Genomic DNA, 24,553 nt, shown 5'->3' on the forward strand with positions numbered 1-24,553 from the left:
TATCTAAAGCTGGCCATACACCATACAATTTTCTTATTCAATTTTCTGTAAATTTACCTTCAACTATGTAGTGCAAGGGCCCGCTTGATTGCATGCAAATTCAAAGTGTTTAGGTTTGACCTCATATCATATGGTTTTGGTAAATCTAAAGGAAAGTTGTACAAGAAAATTGTATAATGTATGGCCAGTCTAAGCGTTCCGAAACATGTACTCGGCACCTGCATGGCTGTCAAATTGGGACCAGCGTGTCCATGCAGCTGCTGCGTCCCAATAGACATGAATGAGCCTGCACACGCATGCACAGATCACCTGTGCATCCCACGAGGGCACAGATGGCCCTTCACGCAGATGTATGCTTAGATACACCCCTGTGAATGAGGTCTTTATCAGACCCAATGGAGAAGACATTTGCCAGAAGGGGAGAGATGCCGGGGCTTGAAGTGTAATTCACTGGCCCGACCCTCAACTGAGAGTCAGGCCAGTTATTGTGTATAAACAGGTAGCATTGAAATGGTGTCAGACAAAATATATTAGGCAATACTAGCTGATCGAGGAAAAAAAAATTGAACAGATGTGATAGATCCTTTTTAGCGAGACCCCCATCAGGCTCCTGCTATATACTTCACCTGTCGGATCTGTTTGAAGGCTTCGGGGGTGACGTTGGAGAAGATGTTATTTTCTGGTTGCGCCAGGATTTGGAACGCCACGGCGCAGTGATGGTTCTCCAGGGGGGATACATCATTGTAGCGGATTGCCAGCTCCGTGTGGGCATTGATCTGGTATCTTGTGTGGGGGGGCGAGATTTACAAAATAGTTATAGATCTATTTCGAGTAACCAGGATGTGTTCATATTTCTATAATCTCAGCTGGAGGGAAAGGACGACAACTCACGTATTGTTGTACCCGGGGTGGTCCAGATCGTGACACACAGCGGCTGTCATTAAGGCTCCCAACTGTAAAAGCGTCATATGCTCCTGAATGAAGAGGGGAAATTGTTACTTTGATGAAAGTGCATCTGTGCAATAGACAATTACAGGGCCGGAGCCAGCATAAGGCAGCTCAGGCGGCCGCCTTAGGGCGCCAGGAGGGGCGCAAAATCTGGGGGGGTCCTTATGCTGGTGCCGGTGTTTCGTCAGATTAGGTGACTCGTCAGAATGTGTACTGGAAGTGACGTGCCGTCGCGGCCATCTTGCTACACCCCACACTGCTCCATAGTAAGGATACACTGAGAAGGGGGAAAGCGGACATCTTGTTACACCCACCGGAGTTTTGCATTTTACACTTATTTTTAACAGTAAAGCGATTTTATATCGTGAAATACAGGATTTAGAACTCCGTCTGACTGTTTAGATGTTTGAATTTTAAAAGCAGCGAACTTCTGTCAGATTAGCAAACCTGTGAGATCAGCAGGCTTGTCGCTGCTTTTAAAATTCACCATCAAACAGTGAAACGGAGTTCTAAGTGCTGGATTTCACTATATAAACTCACTTTACTGGTAAAAATAAGTGTAAAACGCAAAACTCCGATGGGTGTAACAAGATGTCCACTTTCCCCCTTCTCAGCGTATCCTTACTATGGAGGAGTGCGGGGTGTAGCAAGATGGCGATGACGGGACGTCACTTCCGTTACAAAATCTGACGGGTCGCCAAATCTGACGAAACACCGGTGATCTTGATCTACCTGACCTTGGCTTGGCATCAAGAGATCCCCAAATTTTCCACTTCTTATTAAATTATTGAACAATACTGACTGGCATGTTCAAGGCTTTGGATATCTTTTTATATCCTTTTCCATCTTTGTAAAGTTTTATTACCTTGTTACGCAGGTCTTTTGACTGTTCTTATCTGCTCCCCATGGCTCAGTATCTATCCTGCTTAGTGCATCCATGTGAGAGCTAACATACTCATTGACTATTTATACACCAACACTAATTGTGATTTTAAAATGTGGGAAATGAACCTTTATAGCCATTTTAACCTGTGTGTGCCACCTTCTGTGTCTGTACCAAGGCCACACATTCCAGGGTATGTAAACTTTTTATTAGGGTGATTTTTTGGGTGATTTCTGTTATCATTATGATTTTAAAAGGAGCCAAAAAACTATGTCATAATAAATGGCTTCATGTGATCACTATCCTTGAATAAAAGTTTTTTGGAATGGTTAGTCATATTTTCAATATAAATGCCAAAATTTCACAATATCTGCCAGGGTATGCAAACTTTTCAGCACAACTGTACATATACACTATATTGTAAAAAGTATTGGGACACCTGCCTTTACAGGCACATGAACTTTAATGGCACCCCAGTCTTCGTCCGTAGGGTTCAATATTGAGTTGTCAAGTTCCTCCACCCCAAACTCACTCATCCACTTCTTTATGGACCTTGTTTGAGCACTGGTGCGCAGTCATGTTGGCCATCCCCAAACTGTTCCCACAAAGTTGGGAGCATGAAATTGTCTTGGTATGCCTTAAGAGTTCCCTTCACTGGAACTAAGGGGCCAAGCCCAATCCCTGAAAAACAGCCCTACACCATAACCCCCCCCCCGCCACATGATTTGGACCAGTGCACAAAGCAAGGTCCATAAAGAGATGGATGAGCGAGTTTGGGGTGGAGGAACTTGACTGGCCTGCACAGAGTCCGGACCTCAACCCGATTAGAAAACCTTTGGGATGAATTAGAGCGGAGACTGCAGGACAAGGCCTTCTCATCCAACATCAGTGCCTGACCTCAATAAATGTGCTTCTGGAAGAATGGTCAAACATTCCCATAGACACACTCCTAAACCTTGTGGACAGCCTTCTCAGAAGAGTTGAAGCTGTTATAGCTACAAAGGGTGGGCCAACTCAATATTGAACCCTACGGACTAAGACTGGGATGCCATTAAACTTCATGTGCGTCTAAAGGAAGGCTTCCCAATACTTTTGGTAATATAGTATATATATATATATATATATATATATATATATATATATATATATATATATATATATATATATATGCAGTATATATCTCATCTGCTGTTTGTTGGTGGCATGCAATCCTTATACAGTTAAAAAATAATAAAAGAGAGGGAAGTTGTATACTGAACCTGTAACTGGCAGAGGTGGATCATTCCATACATCATCTGGGTCACACAAAAACAATGGCGGAAGTTGTGAAATGGATTGTTTCTGTAGTTCTCTTGGATACATAACTAAAGCAGATCAGAAAAAACAAAAACATACACACTTCCATATATTGCATGATGTTTATTTCATTTCTTACAGGTATTTATTTAATGCAGACAATTAACACCGAGCTTTACACACTGCACATTCCCCCCAGTCTCCACCCTCGAGAAGCTTATAACTGAAGGTCCCTGTATCCCATTCATAAATACACATACTGGGGCCAATTCAAACAGGAGCCAATCAGCATACCAGCATAACCCACTGAAAAAATGAAAAGTCAGCAACTATAAATTACCAGTGACGGGCCACTATTCCTCTCATGGCTACCAATAATGGGGCACTATTTCTCTCCCTGACAGCAATAATAGGGCACTATTCCTCTTACTTACATCAACGATGGGGCACTATTTCATTAAGGGGCACCAACGATGGGGCACTATTCCTCTCACTGACACCAATGATGGGGCACTATTCCTCTCACTGACACCAATGATGGGGCAATGATGGGGCACTAGTCCTCTCACTGACACCAAAAATGGGGCACTATTCCTCTTACATAAATCAACGATGGGGCACTAATTCGCTAAGGGAAACCAACAATGGGGCACTATTCCTCTTACATAAATCAACGATGGGGCACTAATTCGCTAAGGGAAACCAACAATGGGGCATTATTCCTCTTACTGACACCAATGATGGGGCACTATTCTTCTCAAGGACACCACTTTTTGGGCACTATTCCTCTTATGGACACCAATGATGGGGCACTATTTCTCCTGCTGACACCAATAATAGGGTACTATTCCTCCTACTTACATCAACGATGAGGCACTAGTCCTCTCACGGACACCAATAATGTGGCACTATTCCTCTTATGAACAGCAATGATAGGGCACTATACCTCTCACTGACACCAAAAATGTGACACTATTCCTCTCATGGACACTAATAAGGGGGCACTATTCCTCTTACCGACACCAATGATGGGGCACTATTCCTCTTACTTACATCAATGATGGGGCACTATTTTGCTAAGGGGCACCAATGATGGGGCACTATTCCTCTTACTGACTCCAATGATGGGGCACTATTCTTCTCAAGGACACCAATTATTGGGCACTATTCCTCCCACTGACACCAATGATGGGGCACTATTCCTCTTATGGACACCAATAATAGGGCACTATTCCTCCTACTTACATCAACGACGGGGCGCTAGTCCTCTCACGGACACCAATAATGTGGCACTATTCCTCTTATGGACAGCAATGATGGGGCACTATACCTCTCACTGACACCAATAATGGGGCACTATTCCTCTCATTGACATCAATGGTGGGCATTGTTCACTGGCACTGACGCCAGGACAGTAAACTGGCCCTTTGTTCAGAAAGTTTGGAGACCTCTGCTATACATGATCCTAATGGAAGAGGTAACTGACTGCAAATGATAAGATAACATCAATAAATAAAGGAAAACCTATTGGGGCACCTACCAACCAGCGTTTTAGAGTGATGGGGTTCATGTTAAACTCTCGTACAAGTCCCAGCTCATGATACATAAACTCCAAGCAGCTCAACATCTGTGTGGAGAAAACAGAGGGGTTCATATGTAGGTATGTGGGTTCATTTATAACAACTGCCTAGGCCAGCCTTTCACCCCTAAGTTACTCCTCAAGCTTGGTCCTAACAAGTCCTGAGAAAGAACTGATGGTATCAATTGTGAAAGAGGTGATTTATTACTGAATGTTACTGTAAATGATAGTTTGATTCCCAAAAGTATTCATGGACAATGTAATTCATTACTGAGTGTTCCTGCAAATAAGATTTGAGTTACTACCCTGTTTCCCCAAAAATAAGACCTACTGTAGGTCTTATTTTCAAGGTAGGGCTTATTTTCGGGAAAACAGGGTAGGGCTTATTTCGGGGGTAGGGCTTATTTCGGGGGTAGGGCTTATATTGCAGCCATCACCAACAATCATACTAGGTCTTATTTTTGGGGAAACAGGGTAAGAGTAGCCACGAAAAGTGTTGATGAACCCAAGGGAACACGCAAAGTGGTTGAAGGTGGCTCTGCTGAGGGGGAAAGGGGCTCTGTAGGTTCTCTTCAAATTCAGGACAGGGAGTTGGGGAGAGGCCATTAGAAAGACAGAGTACCCTTAAAAAATGAGAATAGGCCTAGGGACCCCATGAGAGGGAGAATGCTGAGGCTATAGAACAGTAGGACCCCCTTGAGATTCAGGGCAGGGCGTACCTGAAAGCACATCCGGAAAAAAGGTTGGGCTTATGTGGCTGACAGCCGTCACAGGGGTGTCCCAACTGCAAACAAGGGTGCAGGTATTTTGCGCTCCGGATCGAAACAAAGGAGGGCGTTGTGATAGTGCAAGGCCCTGTCATGGTTTGAGTTTCATGTTAAACTCTCGTACAAATCCAAGCCCATGATACATACAGCGCCTTGCAAAAGTATTCACCCCCCTTGGCATTTTTCGTGTTTTGTTGCCTCACAACCTGGAATTAACATGGATTGTTTGAGGATTTGCATCACTTAATTTACAGAACATGCCCACAACTTTGAAGATGTTTTTTTATTCATTGTGTAGCAAAACAACAAATAGGACAAAATAACAAAAAAGTCAATGTGCATAACTATTCACCCCCCAAAAGACAATACTTTGTAGAGCCACCTTTTGCGGCTATCACAGCTCCAAGTCGCTTTGGATAAGTCTCTATGAGCTTGCCGCATCTTACCACTGGGATTTTTGCCAATTTCTCCTTGTAAAACTGCTCCAGCTCCTTCAAGTTGGACGGTTTGCACTTGTGAACAGCAATCTTTAAGTCTGACCACAGATTTTCTATTGGATTGAGTTCTGGGCTTTGACTAGGCCATTCCAACACATTTACACGTTTCCCCTTAAACCACTCAAGTGTTGCTTTAGCAGTGTGTTTGGGGTCATTGTCCTGCTGGAAGGTGAACCTCCGTCCTAGCCTCAAATCACACACAGAGTGGTACAGGTTTTGCTTAAGAATATCCCTGTATTTAGCACCATCCATCTTTCCCTCAACTCTGACCAGTTTCCCAGTCCCGACTGCTGAAAAACATCCCCACAGCATGATGCTGCCACCACCATGTTTCACAGTGGGGATGGTGTTCTTTGGGTGATGTGATGTGTTGGGTTTGCACCAGACATTGCTTTTTCTTTGATGGCCAAAAAGTTCAATTTAAGTCTCATCAGACCAGAGCACCTTCCTCCATACATTTTGGGAGTCTCCCAAATGCTTTTTTGCAAACTCAAAACGTGCCATTTTGTTTTCTTCTGAAAGTAATGTCTTTCTTCTGGCCACTCTGCTATAAAGCCCAACTCTATGGAGCGTACGGCTTATTGTCGTCCTATGTACAGATACTCCAGTCTCTGCTGTGGAACTCTGCAGCTCCTCCAGGGTTACTTTAGGTCTCTGTGCTCCTCTCTGATTAATGCCCTCCTTGCCCGGTCCATGAGTTTTGGTGTGCGGCCGTCTCTTGGCAGGTTTGCTGTTGTGCCATGTTCTTTCCATTTGGTTATGATAGATTTGATGGTGCTCCTAGGGATCATCAAAGATTTGGATATTTTTATAACTTAACCCTGACTTGTACTTCTCAACAACATTGTCCCTTACTTGTTTGGAGAGTTCCTTGGTCTTCATGGCAGTATTTGGTTAGTGGTGCCTCTTGCTTAGGTGTTGCAGCCTCTGGGGCCTTTCATAAAGGTGTGTCTATGTAATGACAGATCATGTGACACTTAGATTGCACACAGGTGGACATCATTTCACTAATTATGTGACTTCTGAAGGTAATTGGTTGCACCAGAGCTTTTTATGGGCTTCATAACAGAGGGGGTGAATACATACGCACATGCCAATTATCAGTTTTTTATTTCTGAAAAATAGTTTTATGTATATATTTTTCTAATATTGCTTCACCAACTTAAGACTATTATGTTCTGATCCATCACATACCTGTATAATTCAGATTAAAAAAACAGGTAAAATAGGTAAAAAGCCAGGGGGGGGGGGGTGAATACTTTTGCAAGGCACTGTAAACCTAACATCTGTGTGGAGAAGTCAGAGGGATTCATATGCAGCAGGTATGTGGGTTCATTTATATCTTTCTCAACATTTTTACCCCTGAGGAACCCTCAAAATAATTTTCAGGTTCTCAGGGAACCTCTGCTAAAAAAAGATTTTACCTACAGCTCATGGTACATTAGCACGATTAGTAAGTTGAAGAACATTTTGAATAAAAGGATAAGTACAGTGGTATACCTACCATATTTGACACCCAAGGCAGATCATTTTGTTGCCCACCCGCTACCAAATTATGTTCGAAAATAGAACTGTACTCGAAATGAATGGTAACTGCAGAAAAGAGAGAATAAAAACTGTGGTGTTCTCTAACATTAGTACTCAGTGAAGGAGTGACACAATAGTGTTGAGTTCAAAATTGCCTCCTTGCATTGGTTGTCAGTGTGGGTGGGAAATCAATCCACCATTGTTCACTGCTCAAGGATCTCCTCGCAAACCTCAGGAGAAGCCCTGGTTGAGAAACACTGGCCTAGGCCTACTATGGTCACGTGACGAGTTGTTGTGGGAACCCAGCACAGTGTTTTAGGCAACACAGGTAAGTGCCACAAGACTTTTATCACCACTGATTACCATGGTAAGGGCAGGGTGGTCAGATGAAGTTTATTTACTATAACCCCATTTCAAATGAATCTTTCATAAAGCCAAATATTTTATTTTTGTCTATTTGTCCATGTGTGAAAACTCGGACCTCATGGCTAAAATTGTAACATTAAAAATTGTTTTAGTTCAGTTAGTACACAGTTTCTGTCTCTCGTTCTCTCAGTTGGTGCTAGACACACAAACTGGAGACTCTGGTTGGCAGAGAGTTTAGACTGTCAATCGGGGCACATGGATAAGCCCCCCGTGTGCTAATCCTCCTCTGCGGCCACGTATGATGGATAATAAACTTCATCTGGACATAACATACTTCATTCTCAGAAGAAGAATCTTTCCAAAATGCTTTGTCTTAAGATAAAGCTGCCTAATATTTACTATAATCAGCACTGCCGAAGAATGGAAGAAGGACACAGAATTGTTATTTCCTGACCCCCACCAATGTATTCCAACTTTCAAATCCATTACCAGTTATCCAAGCTTCTTCTGATTTTTTTTTTCCTTGCTTGTCGTAGGTTCCCTTAAAAGGTAATTTGAAAACAGACTTGGGAGCCATGGGCTACATATATGCATGACTCTCTTGCACACTGGTTTATTTATTTAAAAATTTTTTTTTGAGGGGTTGTGGTTTGGTATACCTATTTTGACCCCGGATCAGACCTTCTCCTCATTCTTCTCCTCTTTCCTTCCTTTCCCTTCTTCTTCTTTGTTGCTTTTCTATATTTCTGTGGGCCTGACTACCCAGGATTATGTTGGTCCTGAGCTCTGTCAGTAGGGCTTATTATTGACAGATGGGTGGTCTCTAACATGTCTGTACCTACAGTATCTGATTAGTGCACTAGGAAAAAGATCAATGCCCCGCAAGATGGCTTGTTGACTTCTTGATTGTTGACTTTTTGATTGGGATTGTGGGTGTCATTCTGTTACGCATCTTTTGGGTGTGCTCATTTATATCAATGAAAATGGTACATTGGTAGCATTGTTTGTTCTTTTACTTATGAAAATATTATCCAATAAATATTTTCAAGTATAAAAAAAAGGTAACGAATTGAAAGAAATAGATGTTTGTCCCTCCACCACATGAGACTGATCCACGCAATATGTGTTTCCATACACTGGCTAATCGCCTACCATTGGAAATCTCCATCAGTACCATTAGCCCAATTGAAAGTAAGAATAAATAATATTAACCTCATGGAAAGAATATTTAATACTTTACAGAATACAGTGCCTTGCAAAAGTATTCACCCCCCCCCCCCCCCCTTGGCTTTTTACCTATTTTGTTACATTACAGCCTTTAGTTCAATGTTTTTTTTTATCTGAATTATATGTGATAAATTGTGACCTATGGGATAAATTGTATTAAATTCTTTGCGCATATACTTGTCTAACTCTGACCAGCTTCCCTGTCCCTGCTGAAGAAAAGCATCCCCACAACATGATGCTTCCGCCACCATGTTTCACGGTGGGGATGGTGTGTTCAGGGTGATGTGCAGTGTTAGTTTTCCACCACACATAGCATTTTGCTTTTAGGCCAAAAAGTTAAATCTTGGTCTCATCTGACCAGAGCACCCTCTCCCACGGAAACTGCAAACGGGACTTATTATGGCTTTCTTCTTGTCACTCTTCCATTAAGGTCAGATTTGTGGAGAGCACGACTAATAGTTGTCCCGTGGACAGATTCTCCTACCTGAGCTGTGGATCTCTGCAGCTCCTCCAGAGTTACCATGGGCCACTTGGCTGCTTCTCTGATGAATGCTCTTCTTGCCCGGCCTGTCAGTTTAGGTGGACGGCCATGTCTTGGTAGATTTGCAGTTCTGCCATACTCTTTCCATTTTCAGATGATGGATTGAACAGTGAGATGCTCAAAGTTTGAGATATTATTTTATAACCTATCCCTGCCTATCCCTGCTTTAAACTTCTCTACAACAACTTTATCTCTGACCTGTCTGTTGTGTTCCTTGGCCTTCATGATGCTGTTTGTTCACTAAGGTTCTCTAACAAACCTCTGAGGGCTTCACATAAAAGTTATATTTATACTGAGATTAAATGATTCACAGGTGGAAGCTATTTACTAATTAGGTGACTTCTGAAGGCAAATGGTTCCATTTTTAGTTAGGGGTATCAGAGTAAAGGGAGCTAAATACAAATGCACGCCATACTTTTCAGATATTTATTTGTAAAAACTTTTGAAAACAATTTATCATTTTCCTTCCACTTCACAATTATGTGCCACTTTGTGTTGATCTATCACATAAAATCCCAATAAAATACATTTACGTTTTTGGTTGAAACATAACAAAATGTGGAAACTTTCAAGGGGTATGAGTATTCACAGCCATTGCCATGACACTCAAAATTGAGCTCAGGTGCATCCTGTTTCCACTGATCATCCTTGAGATGTTTTTACAACTTGATTGGAGTCCACCTGTGGTAAATTCAGTTGATTAGACATGATTTGGAAAGGCACACAGTTAACAGTGCATGTCAGTGCACCAACCAAGCCATGAAGCTCAAGGAATTGTCTGTAGACCTCCGAGACAGGATTGTATGGAGGCACAGATCTGGGGAAGAATACAGAAAGAAATGCCTGCAGCTTTGAAGGTCCCAATGAGCACAGTGGCCTCCATCACCCATAAATGTAAGAAGTTTGGAACCACCAGGACTCCTCCTAGAGCGGGCCGCTTGGCCAAACTGAGTGATTGGGGAGAAGGGCCTTTCATCTGGGAGGTGACCAAGAACCCGATGGTCACTCTGACAGAGCTCCAACATTTCTCCGTGGAGAGAGGAGAACCTTCCAGAAGAACAACTATCTCTGCAGCACTCCACAATCAGGCCTGTATGGTAGAGTGGCCCGACGGAAGCCACTCCTCAGTAAAAGGCTCATGACAGCCCACCTGGAGTTTGCCAAAGGGAACCTGAAGGACTCTCAGGTCATGAGAAACAAAATTCTCTGGTCTGATGAAACAGAGACTGAACTCTTTGGCCTGAATGGCAAGCATCATGTCTGGAGGAAACCAGGCACCGTTTATCACCTATCCAATACCATCCCTACAGTGAAGCATGGTGGTGTCAGCCTCATGCTGTGGGGATGTTTTTCAGCGGCAAGAACCGATAGAGACTAGTCGGGATGGAGGGAAAGATGAATGCAGCAATGTACAGAGACATCCTTGATGAAAACCTGCTCCAAAGTGCTCTGAACCTCAGACTGGGGTGAAGGTTCATCTTCCAACAGGACAACAACCCTAAGCACACAGCCAAGATAACAAAAGATTGGCTATGGCACAACTCTGTGAATGTCCTTGAGTGGCCCAGCCAGAGCCCAGACTTGAACCCGATTGAACATCTCTGGAGAGATCTGAAAATGGCTGTGCACCAACCCTCCCCATCCAACCTGATTGATCTTGGGAGGTCCTGCGAAGAAGAATGGGAGAAACTGCCCAAAAATAGGTGTGCCAAGCTTGTAGCATCATACTCAAAAAGACTTGAGGCTGTAATTGGTGCCAAAGGAGCTTCACCAAAGTATTGAGCAAAGGCTGTGAATACTTATGAACATGGGATTTTTTTCCTTCTTTTTATTTTTAATAATATTGCAAAGATTTCAAACAAACCTCTTTCAAGTTGTCATTATGGGGTATTGTTTGTAGAACTTTGAGGAAAATAATGAATTTAATCCATATTGGAATAATAATACTTTCCGGATGCACTGTGTTTTTGGGGAAGGTGCCTGTTTTAATCTGATATCAGGTCCTCCACCCATATTGTCCTATAGTCAGTGGTTGCACTATCGAATGAATAATGGGTGATAAGTGAAATCATTCAATGGACTAATAAAGTAAGGCAGGCATGTTTAAATGGTGATGTGGTCTGGCAGACTATAGCTAAGCTTGGATGAAAAACTCAACAGGCTTCGTACCATTAATGTGTATGTAGGTATATAAAACTCACCTCGTTGTATTCCCAGCGCCAGACATCGAAGGTGGGCTTCTTCAGGGCATCAATGGTCTCCGATGATAGCGTGTACTGTGGAATCAAGTCAGAAGTATGACATTGGCCTGTTACATATAAAAGTAAAATTCACTGATTTACAGAGAGGGCGATTGCAAGCTCCATAGTGAACAGAAGATACATTAAAGCTGAAATTTAGAGGGTTAATTATGTTTCAAGAAAAAAAAAATGATGAAAAGGTGAACTAACACTGTACACCCTCCATGAGATAATGCAAAGTGTTCGCTAATTGGTGCCCGTGCCCAGCGAGCGACCTCCTGTGTTCACTAAGGGGCCGGGAGCGCGTGCAAAAGGGTGGCTGCATGAGACCCTGCAGGGCAACAGAGCCACCTGGGAAGAGGAAACCTAGAAAAGTGCTGATTTTAGCTGCTGTAAAGTGGCTGTAAACCCTTACATATCGCTAGTGAAGTGACTGGCCCCAGGTGATACACACAGATCAAACAAATCCTCCTACATAAGTTGTACCTGTTTATCTGTAGTCTTCTCTTCTCTACATCACTTCCAAGTGCAGAATTTATAAAGCTTGTCTGAGCTGTCAGAAAGCGGGGGGGGCGGAGAGTTAAAGTCACACATTGCAGAGCTCAGTGAGGACAGCTCTGAGAGCGGATTGGAGGGAAGGGGACACACCCCCCATCACACAGCACGCAGGAACAGAGCTGAGGCTGCTAATCACAGGCTGTGTGCTGGAGCTCCCTCCCCAGTCACCATTTAAATCTTGGTGTCAGGAAAACTTGTCAGAAGTGACTCATTCATATTGCAGAGGAAGGAGGCAGCAGACAGAAATGACACTTAGTGCTCTGGATTTTGTCAGGTACAGACTATAGAGCAGGGATATGCAATTAGCGGACCTCCAGCTGTTGCAAAACTACAAGTCCCATCATGCCTCTGCCTCTGGGTGTCATGCTTGTGGCTGTCAGAGTCTTGCTATGCCTCATGGGACTTGTAGTTCTGCAACAGCTGAAGGTCCGCTAATTGCATATGCCTGCTATAGAGGGATGTGCTTTGTTCATATTTCATGTCTGAGGTTTACAGCCACTTTAATGTTTAGGGTTTAGTAATACTTTTAATATACCTGTGTGTTGTAATATCTGTTCAATAAATGCAAAAAAATACTTGTTGACCTTGTTGAAAATACAGTACTGTTCTTCTATGTCAACTTTTCAGTGTTATCTCAATGTTATCAGGAAGTGTATTAGCAATACAGAAGGGGGGAGGGGAATTTCTGTAGTCCTGTTCTAGGGTGGCAATGCTGTTCCCTCATAGAAGGGTGTTACTGGCAGGATCACCAGGTGAAAACAAAGGGGAAAAAAATCCTGAAAAAGAAAATAAATACAGCCACCCCATCTAAGGACTGGTAAGTGGAAATCTATTATATTCTAAAGGTTTATGTAAAAGAAAGGTTCCTCAAAAAACGGGACTTTAGAGGACCATGAACATGAACTTTACTGTTTATGGTCCTCTAAAGTCACGTTTTTTGAGGAACCTTTCTTTTCCATGTTGTACAAGGGATATGGACCTGAATCTCGTCTTTCTCATCCAATTAGTCTTTTCCACGTTTCATCCATTCTAAAGGTTTAGGTACACCTGAACTTTTTTTATCCTTGAATTTTTGGTCAAAGACGTAACATTTGTCAGATTGGCACATCCTCCAGGCCTAAAGGTATTTATACACACCAGACATCAGGTTGTTAAGTTACCTTAGGGTAGCTTGGGACATCTTTACGGGGGTTCATTCGGAAGACTTCCTCAGATTGGTAACATCTACAAGGGCAGTTCAGTCTGTTGGGATGATATCCATAGAGGAAAAAAAACGATATCATTCAGTTAATAGGACCAGATCAAGGGGTCAGATAACATTCTTAGAAAACATATGTTGGAGGTATGCTTTTTTGTTTACTACGACCACCTATAAGTAACAATGTGGGCCTACATAATTCCCTTTCCTTGCCTCAAGAGTGTCCATAAGTAATAATGTGGGCCTACATAATTCCCCTTCCTTGAATCAAGAGTGTCCAGGAGCCCCAAAAATGGGACATTCTATTGTGCTAACATTGTCCATGTCTACGTGGTTGTTGCCTCAACCCCTACCCTTTCGTGCCTCACCATTGACCCATCACTGTGGATGGGTAGTCTCATTGACCAATAATAAGACAGAGGTCATGTGGCAGAGACCACAACCATAGTGGCTTGAGTACTGTTTCCCTAAGGCCGGCCATACACGGTTCAAATCTCAGCCGGTTCAGCAGGAACCGGCTGAGATTGGAATCATTAATGGGCAGGCTAAATGTACCAAGTTGATCGAGCGATCAACTTGAGTACAACCAGCTTGCCAGATTTGCTTGCCATTATCGCAAGCGGCTGCTATAACAGCTAGCAATAACCACTGTCTTCTCCCGGCGTGGTCGGCTTATCCATCTGACCTTTGCCAATTTTTGGTTGCCCATCCTCCGGACACATAGAATGGTTTGACGATAGGATGTGGATACCCCCCCAGCCCTCTTTGCTCTGTTTGAAACATTGATGATGATGTGCCTTTATCTTCTAATTGATGTGTGTAATTATTGGGTCATGGATGATTATTGATAGGGATGGGCGAACGGTTCGGCCCGAGCTCGGGTCGAACTTTCGTTGTTCGGGCGTTCGGCGTACAGCCAAACAAACGGGTCGTTCAACCGTTTGTTCGCCCCCCCCCCCCCCCCCCCGGAACCGACCACAATGCATTGCAGCGCTGAACAGTGCATGGCAAGCCCCCTGATTGGCTGAAGCAGTGAAAGATTCAGCCAATCAGGTCACAGAGCACTGTCAGAGTCATGATTGGACGCTGACTTTATCCAATCATGGCTCATTCCCGCCCACAGTATAAAAGTATTCTTTCAATGGCAGCCATTTTTAGTGTGATTTCGGTGTGGAGAGAGATAGAACAGGGCTCTGTTCAGTGCTATCAGTTAGTGTGCTATACTGTGCTATTTTGCTTCAATTGTCAATGTAGGATATTAGTTTAGTCGGCACGGCGTCACTTTAACTGACAATTGCGCGGTCGTGCGACATTTTCCCCACAAATAGAGCTTTCTTTTGGTGGTAATTGATCACCTCTGTGGTTTTTATTTTTTGCGTTATAAACAAAAAAAGAGCGTCAATTTTGAAAATGCGCAATATTTTTTACTTTTTGCTATAATAAATATCCCCCAAAAATATAGAAAAAAAACATTTTTTTTCCTCAGTTTAGTCTGATATGTATTCTTCTACATATTTTTGGTAAAAAAAAATAGCAATAAGCGTATATTGATTGGTTTGCGCAAAAGTTATAGCATCTACAAAATAGGGGATAGATTCATGGCAATCTTCTTCTTCTTTTTTTTTTTTTTATTAGTAATGGCGGCGATCTGCAATTTTTTATCATGACTGTGACATTATGGCAGACACATCGGACACTTTTGATGCTAGTTTGGGACCATTGTCATTTATACAGCGATCAGTGCTATAAAAATGCACTGATTACTGTGTAAATGACACTGGCAGGGAAGGGGTTAAACACTAGGGGGCAATGAAGGGGTTAACTGTGTCCTAGGGAGTGATTCTAACTGTGGGGGGGGGGTGGGCTCACATGACAGCGATCACTGCTCCCGATCACAAGGAGCAGTGATCTCTGTCATGTCACAAGGCAGAACGGGGAAATTCCTTGTTTCCATAGGCATCTCCCCGTTCTGCGGCTCCTTGACAGGATCGCTGGGAGACCGGCAGACATCGAGTCCGCGGGTCCCACGGGCACGGTAACGCTGTACGCCCTGCTAATTAAAGGGGACGTACAGGTACGCCCATTTGCCCACCGCTGCCATTGTGCCGATGTATATCGGCGTGTAGCGGTCGACAAGTGGCTAGGGATAGTGTGAGTGTAGTGAGGAGGAGGACCATCATTCAGCTTTGGATAGTGTGCAGCTAGAGTAGGGACAGTGTCAGTAATCTTGACATTAGTATATAGCTAGAGTAGGGACAGTTTTGATTTTTGCCGTTCGGGTCCCATTGACTTTAATGGGGTTCGTTACACGGGTCCGAACTTTCGCGGGGTTCTAAAGTTCTGGTGCGAACCGAACAGGGGTCTGTTCGGCCCATCCCTAATTATTGAGGGCTTTCTGAAACCTTTTGTTTATACCTTACCATACGAGAATCTCCTGCCCTTCCCCACTCATGGGAGACAGGCGGCACACACCAGTAGGATTCGAGTGAATCTATGGTTTTAATACAATGAGAATTATGGGCTTTATCATGCTGATCGTCATATGCACTCCTGAAGAACATCTATCAAAACGCGTTGAGTCTACATGTGGATTGTATTGGACCTAAACAATTACTTGAACCTTAAGTTCAGTATTTTACTATTTATTTTGTTTACTATTGAATGTTATAACAACATGTATGCTTTTTTTATATGCTGTAAGAGTAAACGGCTCACTACGCATGCACCAATGGCGCATTGCCGCAAGAGGAAATCTGTGCCAACTGAGCATGCGCCAAAGACGCCGTAGGGCGCCAACCCGCACCTGCGCAGAAAACTTGATGGAAAGGGGCAGGAAAATGCCCAGGAGGCGCACAGGAAGTGACATCAACCTGATGGAAAAAGGCAGGAAAATACCCAGGAGGCGCACAGGAAGTGACATCAACCTGATGGAAAAAGGCGGGAAAATGCCCAGGAGGCGCACAGGAAGTGAACTCAAACTTCCCTATATAAGCCCAGCCCAGACACTGCCAAATTGCTGGATTATCTTCAGTCCCCTCTTGTTCCTGTGCTAGTGTGTGATCTGTCTGAACCTGTTGTGACCTGGAAATCTATTTGACTACTCTTGATTACTGCTTGCCTTTGACCTCGGATTTTTACCTTAACCATTCTACTTCTTTGCCCCTTTTGTACTCAGCTGCCAGATTAGAACCGACCCCGGCTTGGATCTCGACCATTCTTCTTCTGATTAACCCTTTTATGCTTTGTTGCCCAACTGGACTTGCATAGTTGCCAACATTGTAAAAAAAAAATGTGGGACACTTTTGTGGCTGTAGGCGGAGCTGTCCAATAATTAGGGGGCGGGGCATTCGTCAGCAGGCGTGGCCTAGCAAAAATAGACAAGTGCGGCGCGGCGAAAAATGGGCGTGGTTTACGCGAAATTGTGGGCGTGGCTTAAATGGGCGTCGCTCTAGAGGGTGTGGTTAGAGTCTGAAATGAATGAGGGATGAAGAGGGGGAGAGAGGGGGAGAGAGAGGGAAATGACGGGACAGCAGCCCCAGATCCTACACAATAGAAATATGTGTATTCTAGAAAGTTTAACAATCAGCAGATAAAGATACTCCAAACACCTGGTGTTAGCACTTCAATCATCCCGGCACCATGGTTGTTATGGTGTCAGGATGATTGAAGCGCATTATTTCTATTATTACATTGTAATATAAAATGAAATCATTCAACTCACCATAATGCTGAATCAGTGGGATCCCTGAGCGTGTCACCAGCCACGTCGCCTGCCACCAGCCGTCCGTCCTTGCTTCAGATGTCCGAGCAGTGTCCGTCCTTGCATCAGATGTCCCCAGCGGAGCCCCCCCTCACACCAGGAGTCCCCGGCGGAGCCCCCCCTCACACCAGGAGTCCCCGGCGGAGCCCCCCTCACATCAGGAGTCCCCGACGGAGCCCCCCCTCACATCAGGGGTCCCCGGCGGAGCCCCCCCTCACATCAGGTGTCCCCGGCGGAGCTCCCCCTCACATCAGGAGTCCCCGGCGGAGCCCCCCCTCACATCAGGAGTCCCCGGCGGAGCCCCCCTCACATCAGGAGTCCCCGGCGGAGCTCCCCCTCACATCAGGGGTCCCCGGCGGAGCTCCCCCTCACATCAGGAGACCCCGGCGGAGCCCCCCCTCACATCAGGAGTCCCCGGCGGAGCCCCTCCTCACATCAGGAGTCCCCGGCGGAGCCCCCCCTCACAATCAGGAGTCCCCGGTGGAGCTCCCCATCACATCAGGAGTCCCCGGCGGAGCCCCCCCCCACAATCAGGAGTCCCCGGTGGAGCTCCCCCTCACATCAGGAGTCCCCGGCGGAGCCCCCCCTCACATCAGGAGTTCCCGGTGGAGCTCCCCCTCACATCAGGAGTCCCCTGCAGAACCCCCCCTCACAATCAGGAGTCCCCCCTCACATCAGGTGTCCCCGGCGGAGCCCCCCCTCACAATCAGGAGTCCCCCCTCACATCAGGAGTCCCCAGCGGAGCCCCCCCTCACATCAGGAGTCCCCGGCGGAGCCCCCCTCACATCAGGTGTCCCCGGCAGAGCTCCCCCTCACATCAGGAGTCCCCGGCGGAGCTCCCCCTCACATTAGGAGTCCCCTGTGCCCCCCCTCACATCAGGTGTCCCCAGTGCCCCCCCACTCACATCAGGTGTCCCCAGTGCCCCCCCCACTCACATCAGGTGTCCCCAGTGCCCCCCCCTCACATCAGGTGTCCCCAGTGCCCCCCCCTCACATCAGGTGTCCCCAGTGCCCCCCCACTCACATCAGGTGTCCCCAGTGCCCCCCCCACTCACATCAGGTGTCCCCAGTGCCCCCCCACTCACATCAGGTGTCCCCAGTGCCCCCCCCACTCACATCAGGTGTCCCCAGTGCCCCCCCCACTCACATCAGGTGTCCCACAGCGGTGCGCGCACTCCCCCCCCACCTCAGAGGTGTGTCCGCAGCATGGCTAGAACCCCCGCCCCTTTCCATATGAGACTGGCAGCGGGGCGGGGGTAGGCGGGCCAAGGCGGAGCGGGGCGAGGCGGAGCGGGGCGGGCCGAGGCGGAGCGGGGCAGGGGGTGGGCGGCGACGCAGAAGCTTCGTCTAGCCCCCCCCAGCCGTCTTCCTGAACCTCCACAAAAAGGCGGCCGGCGGACACAATGTCTCCACCGGCCGCCGACCTCTAGCGGCGGCTTCGAAAACGAGAACCGGATTTTTTGGGACATTTCCCGGGACACCACAAATCCGGGAATGAAGTCCAAGTCCCGGGAATGTCCCGGGAAATCCGGGACAGTTGGCAGCTATGGACTTGACCTCGGCTCGGATCTCGGATTAAGGTTTGCACCATGCTCCGCACCCTTGGCACCGGTGCCACTCGGTGTCCACCAAGTCTCTGTCTCCATCTCCAGAGGCTTTAAGGACCCGAGGTGCAACTGAGGCCTCCCCACTACTTTGGTCTCACATCAGGTACGTGGCCCTCGTAACATATACACAGTCCTTTCCTTGTTATCTATATGTTCCTCTAAAAATCTTTGGCTACTACTATTGTTGTTTGTATATGCTATACTTGAGGATTAGAACATACAGTATCTCACAAAAGTGAGTACACCCCTCACATGTTTGTAAATATGTAACAATGTAAAGTAGTGAGTGTACAGCTTGTATAACAGTGTAAATTTGCTGTCCCCTCAAAATAACTCAACACACAGCCATTAATGTCTAAACCGCTGGCACCAAAAGTGAGTACACCTCTAAGTGAAAATTTCCCAAAGACACCAATGTTAACCGCTTCCCGACCAGCGCACGACCATGTACGTCGGCACAATAGCACGGGTGGGCAAAAGAGCGTACGTCCCTCCGTCATAGCCGCATAGGGGGCATGTGCACTCCGCCGATGGCGCGCGCGCCAGCCGCGGGAGAGTGCCCGCAGGTCCCGTGGACTCAATGTCCGCCGGTGACCCGCGATCGCAGCGAGGAGAGGCAGAACAGGGAAACAGGGAACTGTTCTGTAAACAAGGCATTTCCCTGTTCTGCCTAGTGACATGTCAGGAATCCACTGCTCCCTGTCATTGGGAGCAGTGATATCTGTCATGTCCTAGGTAGTCCATCGCCCCCCCCCCCCCCCCCCAGTTAGAACACGCTGAGGGAACACAGTTAACCCCTTGATCGCCCCCTAGTGTTTAACCCCTTCCCTGCTAGTGACATTTATACAGTAATCAGTGGCTATTTTTAGCTCTGATCGCTGTATAAATGTCAATAGTCCCAAAATAGAGTCAAAAGTGTCTGATCTGTACACCGCAATGTCACAGTCCAGATAAAAATCGCAGATCACCAATATTAGTAGTAAAACAAAAAAATTATAATAAAGATGCCATAAATTTATCCCCTATTTTGTAGACGCTATAACTTTTGCGCAAACCAATCAATATACGCTTATTGTGATTTATTTTTTAACCAAAAATATGTAGTAGACTATATATCAGCCTAACGTGAGGGAGAAATTAGTTTTTTATATATATTTTTTGGGGATTTTTATTATAGCAAAAAGTGAAAAATATTGCTTTTTTTCCAAAATTGACGGCCTTTTTTTGTTTATAGCGCAAAAAATAAAAACCGCAGAGGTGATCAAATACCACCAAAAGAAAGCTCTATTTGTGGGGAAAAAAGGACATCAATTTTGTTTGGGTACAATGTCGCACGACCGCGCAATTGTCAGTTAAGGCGACACAGTGTAAAATCTTCCGGGGCTGAAGTGGTTAAAGACCGGGAGCAGTGCCATGTCAAGTTGACCAAGATTTCACATAGACGCCAATGTGTACGTACTTGCGAGTGTACGTAAAGCGGGGTATCCCTGTATCTCTCTCATCTATTCACAGAGACAGAGCGCGTGCGGCGCACTCCCAGCACAAAGGGAGGTGTGCAAATATGCGGTCCCACGAAAAAAAAAAGCCCAGTCCAATGGGGCTGCATATATATTGTTTCCCTGTGATACAAAAAGTGCATTGTCCCATGTTGCTAAGTGCTTTCTAACCATAGTTATGAGGTCCGACCTGCCCCCCTCCTCGCCCGCCGTGGTCGATCCAGCGGCAACTTTAAAGGAGATTCATAACTCCAGCTTGTCTTGGCTAAAAATACTTTCCACAGACAAACAGCGGCAAGAGGAGTGCAGACGGAGGGAGGACGTGCCAGGCTCTGCATTCCTCTTGCCGTGGCAGGAGAGTGGGGGGGGGGCAGGTCGAGCCTCCATAACTAGGGTTAGAAAGCACTAAGCAACATGGGGCAAAAAATGATGATAGATCTTCTTTAGGTTAGACATGCACTGAAATCACATGACTATCTCAGCTTTTCCTGAAAAAAAAAGCCTAACTCCCTCCCCTTACACTGCCATAGGCTCTTTATTGGTCTTTTCACATAAAGGGAATCCTCATAGGCCAGTGAGGAGTTTGGGGGTGCCTGGAAAAAGCTTCACATAAACAGAAAAAGTCAAGATTTGCATATCCTTTCATCTGCCTATATCCTGCAAAATGCTGACCATTTTGCCACCATTTGCACTGAAGATTACATCTGCATTTGTGTATTATATGCTCAAGTCTGTGACCCTCTTCTTTCCCTAATAGGCTATTGCAGTGGTTGTCAACTTATGAGCTAAAGGGGGCTCCTTGATCGCCCCCTAGTGTTTAACCCCTTCCCTGCCAGTGACATTTATACAGTAATCAGTGCCTATTTTTAGCTCTGATCGCTGTATAAATGTCAATGGTCCCAAAATAGTGTCAAAAGTGTCCGATCTGCATTTGTGTATTATATGCTCAAGTCTGTGACCCTCTTCTTTCCCTAATAGGCTATTGCAGTGGTTGTCAACTTATGAGCTAAAGGGGGCCACAAATGTGGCCCCTGACATCACCAAAGCACCACACATAGTGTATATGTAGGGCTTTTTTTCTCAAAGAATAGGTGCAGGATCTCCCTCCTTCCAAGTCACCTCTTGTGTCCGCCTCCGAGCACCATTCCTTGGTTCCACTCCCTACCCACCTCCGAGCACCATTTCTTGGTTCCACCCCCTACCCACCTCCGAGCACCGTTCCTTGGTTCCACCCCTACCCACCTCCGAGCACCGTTCCTTGGTTCTACTCCCTACCCAGCTCTGAACAATATTCCTTGGTTCCACCCCCTAACCACCTCGGAGCACCATTCCTTGGTTCCACCTCCGAGCACCGTTCCTTGGTTCCACCCCCTACCCACCTCCGAGCACCGTTCCTTGGTTCCACCCCCTACCCACCTCCGAGCACCATTCCTTGGTTCCACCCCCTACCCACCTCCGAGCAGTGTTCCTTGGTTCCACCCCCTACCCACCTCCGAGTACTGTTCCTTGGTTCCACCCCCTACCCACCTCCGAGCACCATTCCTTGGTTCCACTCCCTACCCACCTCCGAGCACCATTCTGTGGTTCCACTCTCTACCCACCTCTGAGCTTCGTTCCTTGGTTCCACCCCCTACCCAACTCTCAATAATTAGATACAGAACCAAGTATCAATTTGTGGTGCTAAGTAATTTGTATGTAATTTGTTACTGATAGGAAGTAAAATAGATCCCCTGTAGCCAGCAACAATGGAGCACCCCCAGCAACAATAGACTCTGAACAACTAGTAACAATAGACCTCTCCCTCAACAGTAGATGTCTTCCAGAAACAATGGTCTCCCAGTAGCATAAGAGCCCCCCAGCAACAATAGATCCCCCACCAGCGACAACTGACCTCACCAGCAACAATAGACTCTCCCCCTGTAAAAATAGATCCCCTCCAGCAACAATAGATCCCCCAGCAGCCAGCATCAATAGACCCTCCAGTAAACCCCAGCATCCCTTGCCATTACATACATTCAGAGCTGGAGGTGCCGAAACTGCGTTCCCCCGCGTTCCTGCTGAAAAAAAGCCCTGGGTATATGTAATGCTTGAGAGAACTTTCAGAGACTGCAGACCTAATAGAGCAGATGAGGGTCAGAGAGTGAGGACAGGATACATTGTTGGCTGGGGATATGCTGCAGAAGACAATATGAAACTGAGAACGTGTTACATGAGGCTAGTAGAGATCAATGCTATTACCCTAATCCATAGCTCCCAACTGTCCCCGATTTCGAGGGACTGTCCCTGATTTGGAGCAATGTCCCTCTGTCCCTCTTTCCCCCTCATTTTGATCTGATCTATATAGTTGTATATAAAATGCACTTTTTATCTTTCAAAAAGTGTTTCCCCAGTGCTAAACCTTTCATCCAACTTCTAAATTGCTGCATTTGTAAATGTTAAAAGCCAATATAAAGGAATAGTAGTGGTAAAAAAAAAAACTCTTGTGGATTTAATTAACCTTTTGTTTTGGTTAATTGTCCTTTAAGAGGGTGTGACAGGGGGTGTGTCCTATGCCTACATACGTTTGCTAGTAGGTGTCCCTCATTCCCATCTCAAAATGTTGGGAGGTATGCTAATCAAAGTTTCCACTACAGACTGCTAAGGTCCAAGGGCCACACATTGGGCACCAGGGGGCTTTTGAAACAGACAACACACGCACTGGCAGGAAGATGCCGGGAGGGGGACAGAACACTACTATCCAAGTTCTAATTACAATTTGCAGAATTAGTAGGTCTGGGGTTTTGAACTCCTATGGCCACACACACCTGGAAACCCTGGTTTACCAAACAGCAAAAACATCCGCAGGTTTGCTACTCTACATGTAAAGGGTAGTATATTTTTGTGAAGAGGGATAAACCATTGGTTGAAGGAAAGTGACACCTCTGGACATTTAGGTAAGGGCTACAAAAGGTAAAATTACAGGTTTGGGAAGACACTTTTCTTTTTACGTTTTCAGATCACGCCCTAGTCTCGTTAATTTCCAGTGTTAGGTATTTCATAGGACAAGACTTCCTCTCACCTGTGGTTCCTCTTTTCAAGTTCATCCCGTAGCTGCCTCAGCTCGTTCTTACACGTGTCAATGCTGAGAACTTTCTGACCTTCAACTGCCAAGACGAAACAGGGAAGGACTGAGAAGAGTCTCTATACACATCATTGTCTGATGCTCACTATGATTAGGCCAAAGCAGCCTTCTTCAGGTCATTACTTATTGCTCATATACACTATATTACCAAAAGTATTGGGACTCCACGCACATGAACTTTAATGGCATCCCATTCTTAGTCCGTAGGGTTCAATATTGAGTTGGTCCACCCTTTGCAGCCATAACAGCTTCAACTCTTCTAGGAAGGCTGTCCACAAGGTTTAGGAGTGTGTCTTGGGAATGTTTGACCATTCTTCCAGAAGCGCATTTGTGAGGTCAGGCACTGATGTTGGACACTGATGTTGGACGAGAAGACCTGGCTCGCAGTCTCCCCTCTAATTCTTCCCAAATGTGTTCTATCGGGTTTAGGTCAGGACTCTGTGTAGGCCAGTCAAGTTCCTCCACCCCAAACCCACTCATCCATGTCTTTATGGACCTTGCTTTGTGCACTGGTCCAAATCATTTAGTGGAGGGGTAATTATAGTGTGTGGTTGTTAATCAGGGGGTTGGGCTTGGCCCTTTAGTTCGAGTGAAGGGAGCTCCTAAGGTGTCAGCATAACAAGACATTTTGGACAATTTCATGCTCCCAACTTTGTGGGAACAGTTTGGGGATGTCTCCTTCTTGTTCAAACATGACTGCACACCAGTGCACAAAGCAAGGTCCATAAAGACATAGATGAGGGAGTTTGGGGTGGAGGAACTTGACTGGCCTGCGCAGAGTCCTGACCTCAACCAGAGAGAACACCTCTGGGATGAATTAGAGCAGAGACTGCGAGCCAGGCCTTCTCGTCCAACAACAGTGCCTGACCTCACAAATGTGCTTCTGGAAGAATAGTCAAACTTTCCCATAGACACACTCCTAAACCTTGTGGACAGCCTTCG

General features: G+C 45.7%; 1 protein-coding gene across 1 annotated transcript in view; it reads right to left on the reverse strand.

The window, feature by feature from the left end:
* Nucleotides 1-24,553, reverse strand: part of LOC141109905 (high affinity cGMP-specific 3',5'-cyclic phosphodiesterase 9A-like) — a 66,746-nt gene that overhangs the window by 7,347 nt on the left and 34,846 nt on the right. Inside the window, exons 6-12 of the mRNA XM_073601157.1 lie at nucleotides 23,549-23,633; nucleotides 13,590-13,671; nucleotides 11,833-11,907; nucleotides 4,668-4,754; nucleotides 3,091-3,195; nucleotides 892-974; nucleotides 627-783 (exon numbers count right to left, since the gene is read on the reverse strand). Coding sequence (XP_073457258.1) covers nucleotides 627-783; nucleotides 892-974; nucleotides 3,091-3,195; nucleotides 4,668-4,754; nucleotides 11,833-11,907; nucleotides 13,590-13,671; nucleotides 23,549-23,633 — 674 coding nt within the window. The remainder of the gene's footprint in view (nucleotides 1-626; nucleotides 784-891; nucleotides 975-3,090; nucleotides 3,196-4,667; nucleotides 4,755-11,832; nucleotides 11,908-13,589; nucleotides 13,672-23,548; nucleotides 23,634-24,553) is intronic.

Source organism: Aquarana catesbeiana, linkage group LG10 (assembly GCF_042186555.1).
Source record: "Aquarana catesbeiana isolate 2022-GZ linkage group LG10, ASM4218655v1, whole genome shotgun sequence".
Taxonomy (NCBI): Eukaryota; Metazoa; Chordata; class Amphibia; order Anura; family Ranidae; genus Aquarana; species Aquarana catesbeiana.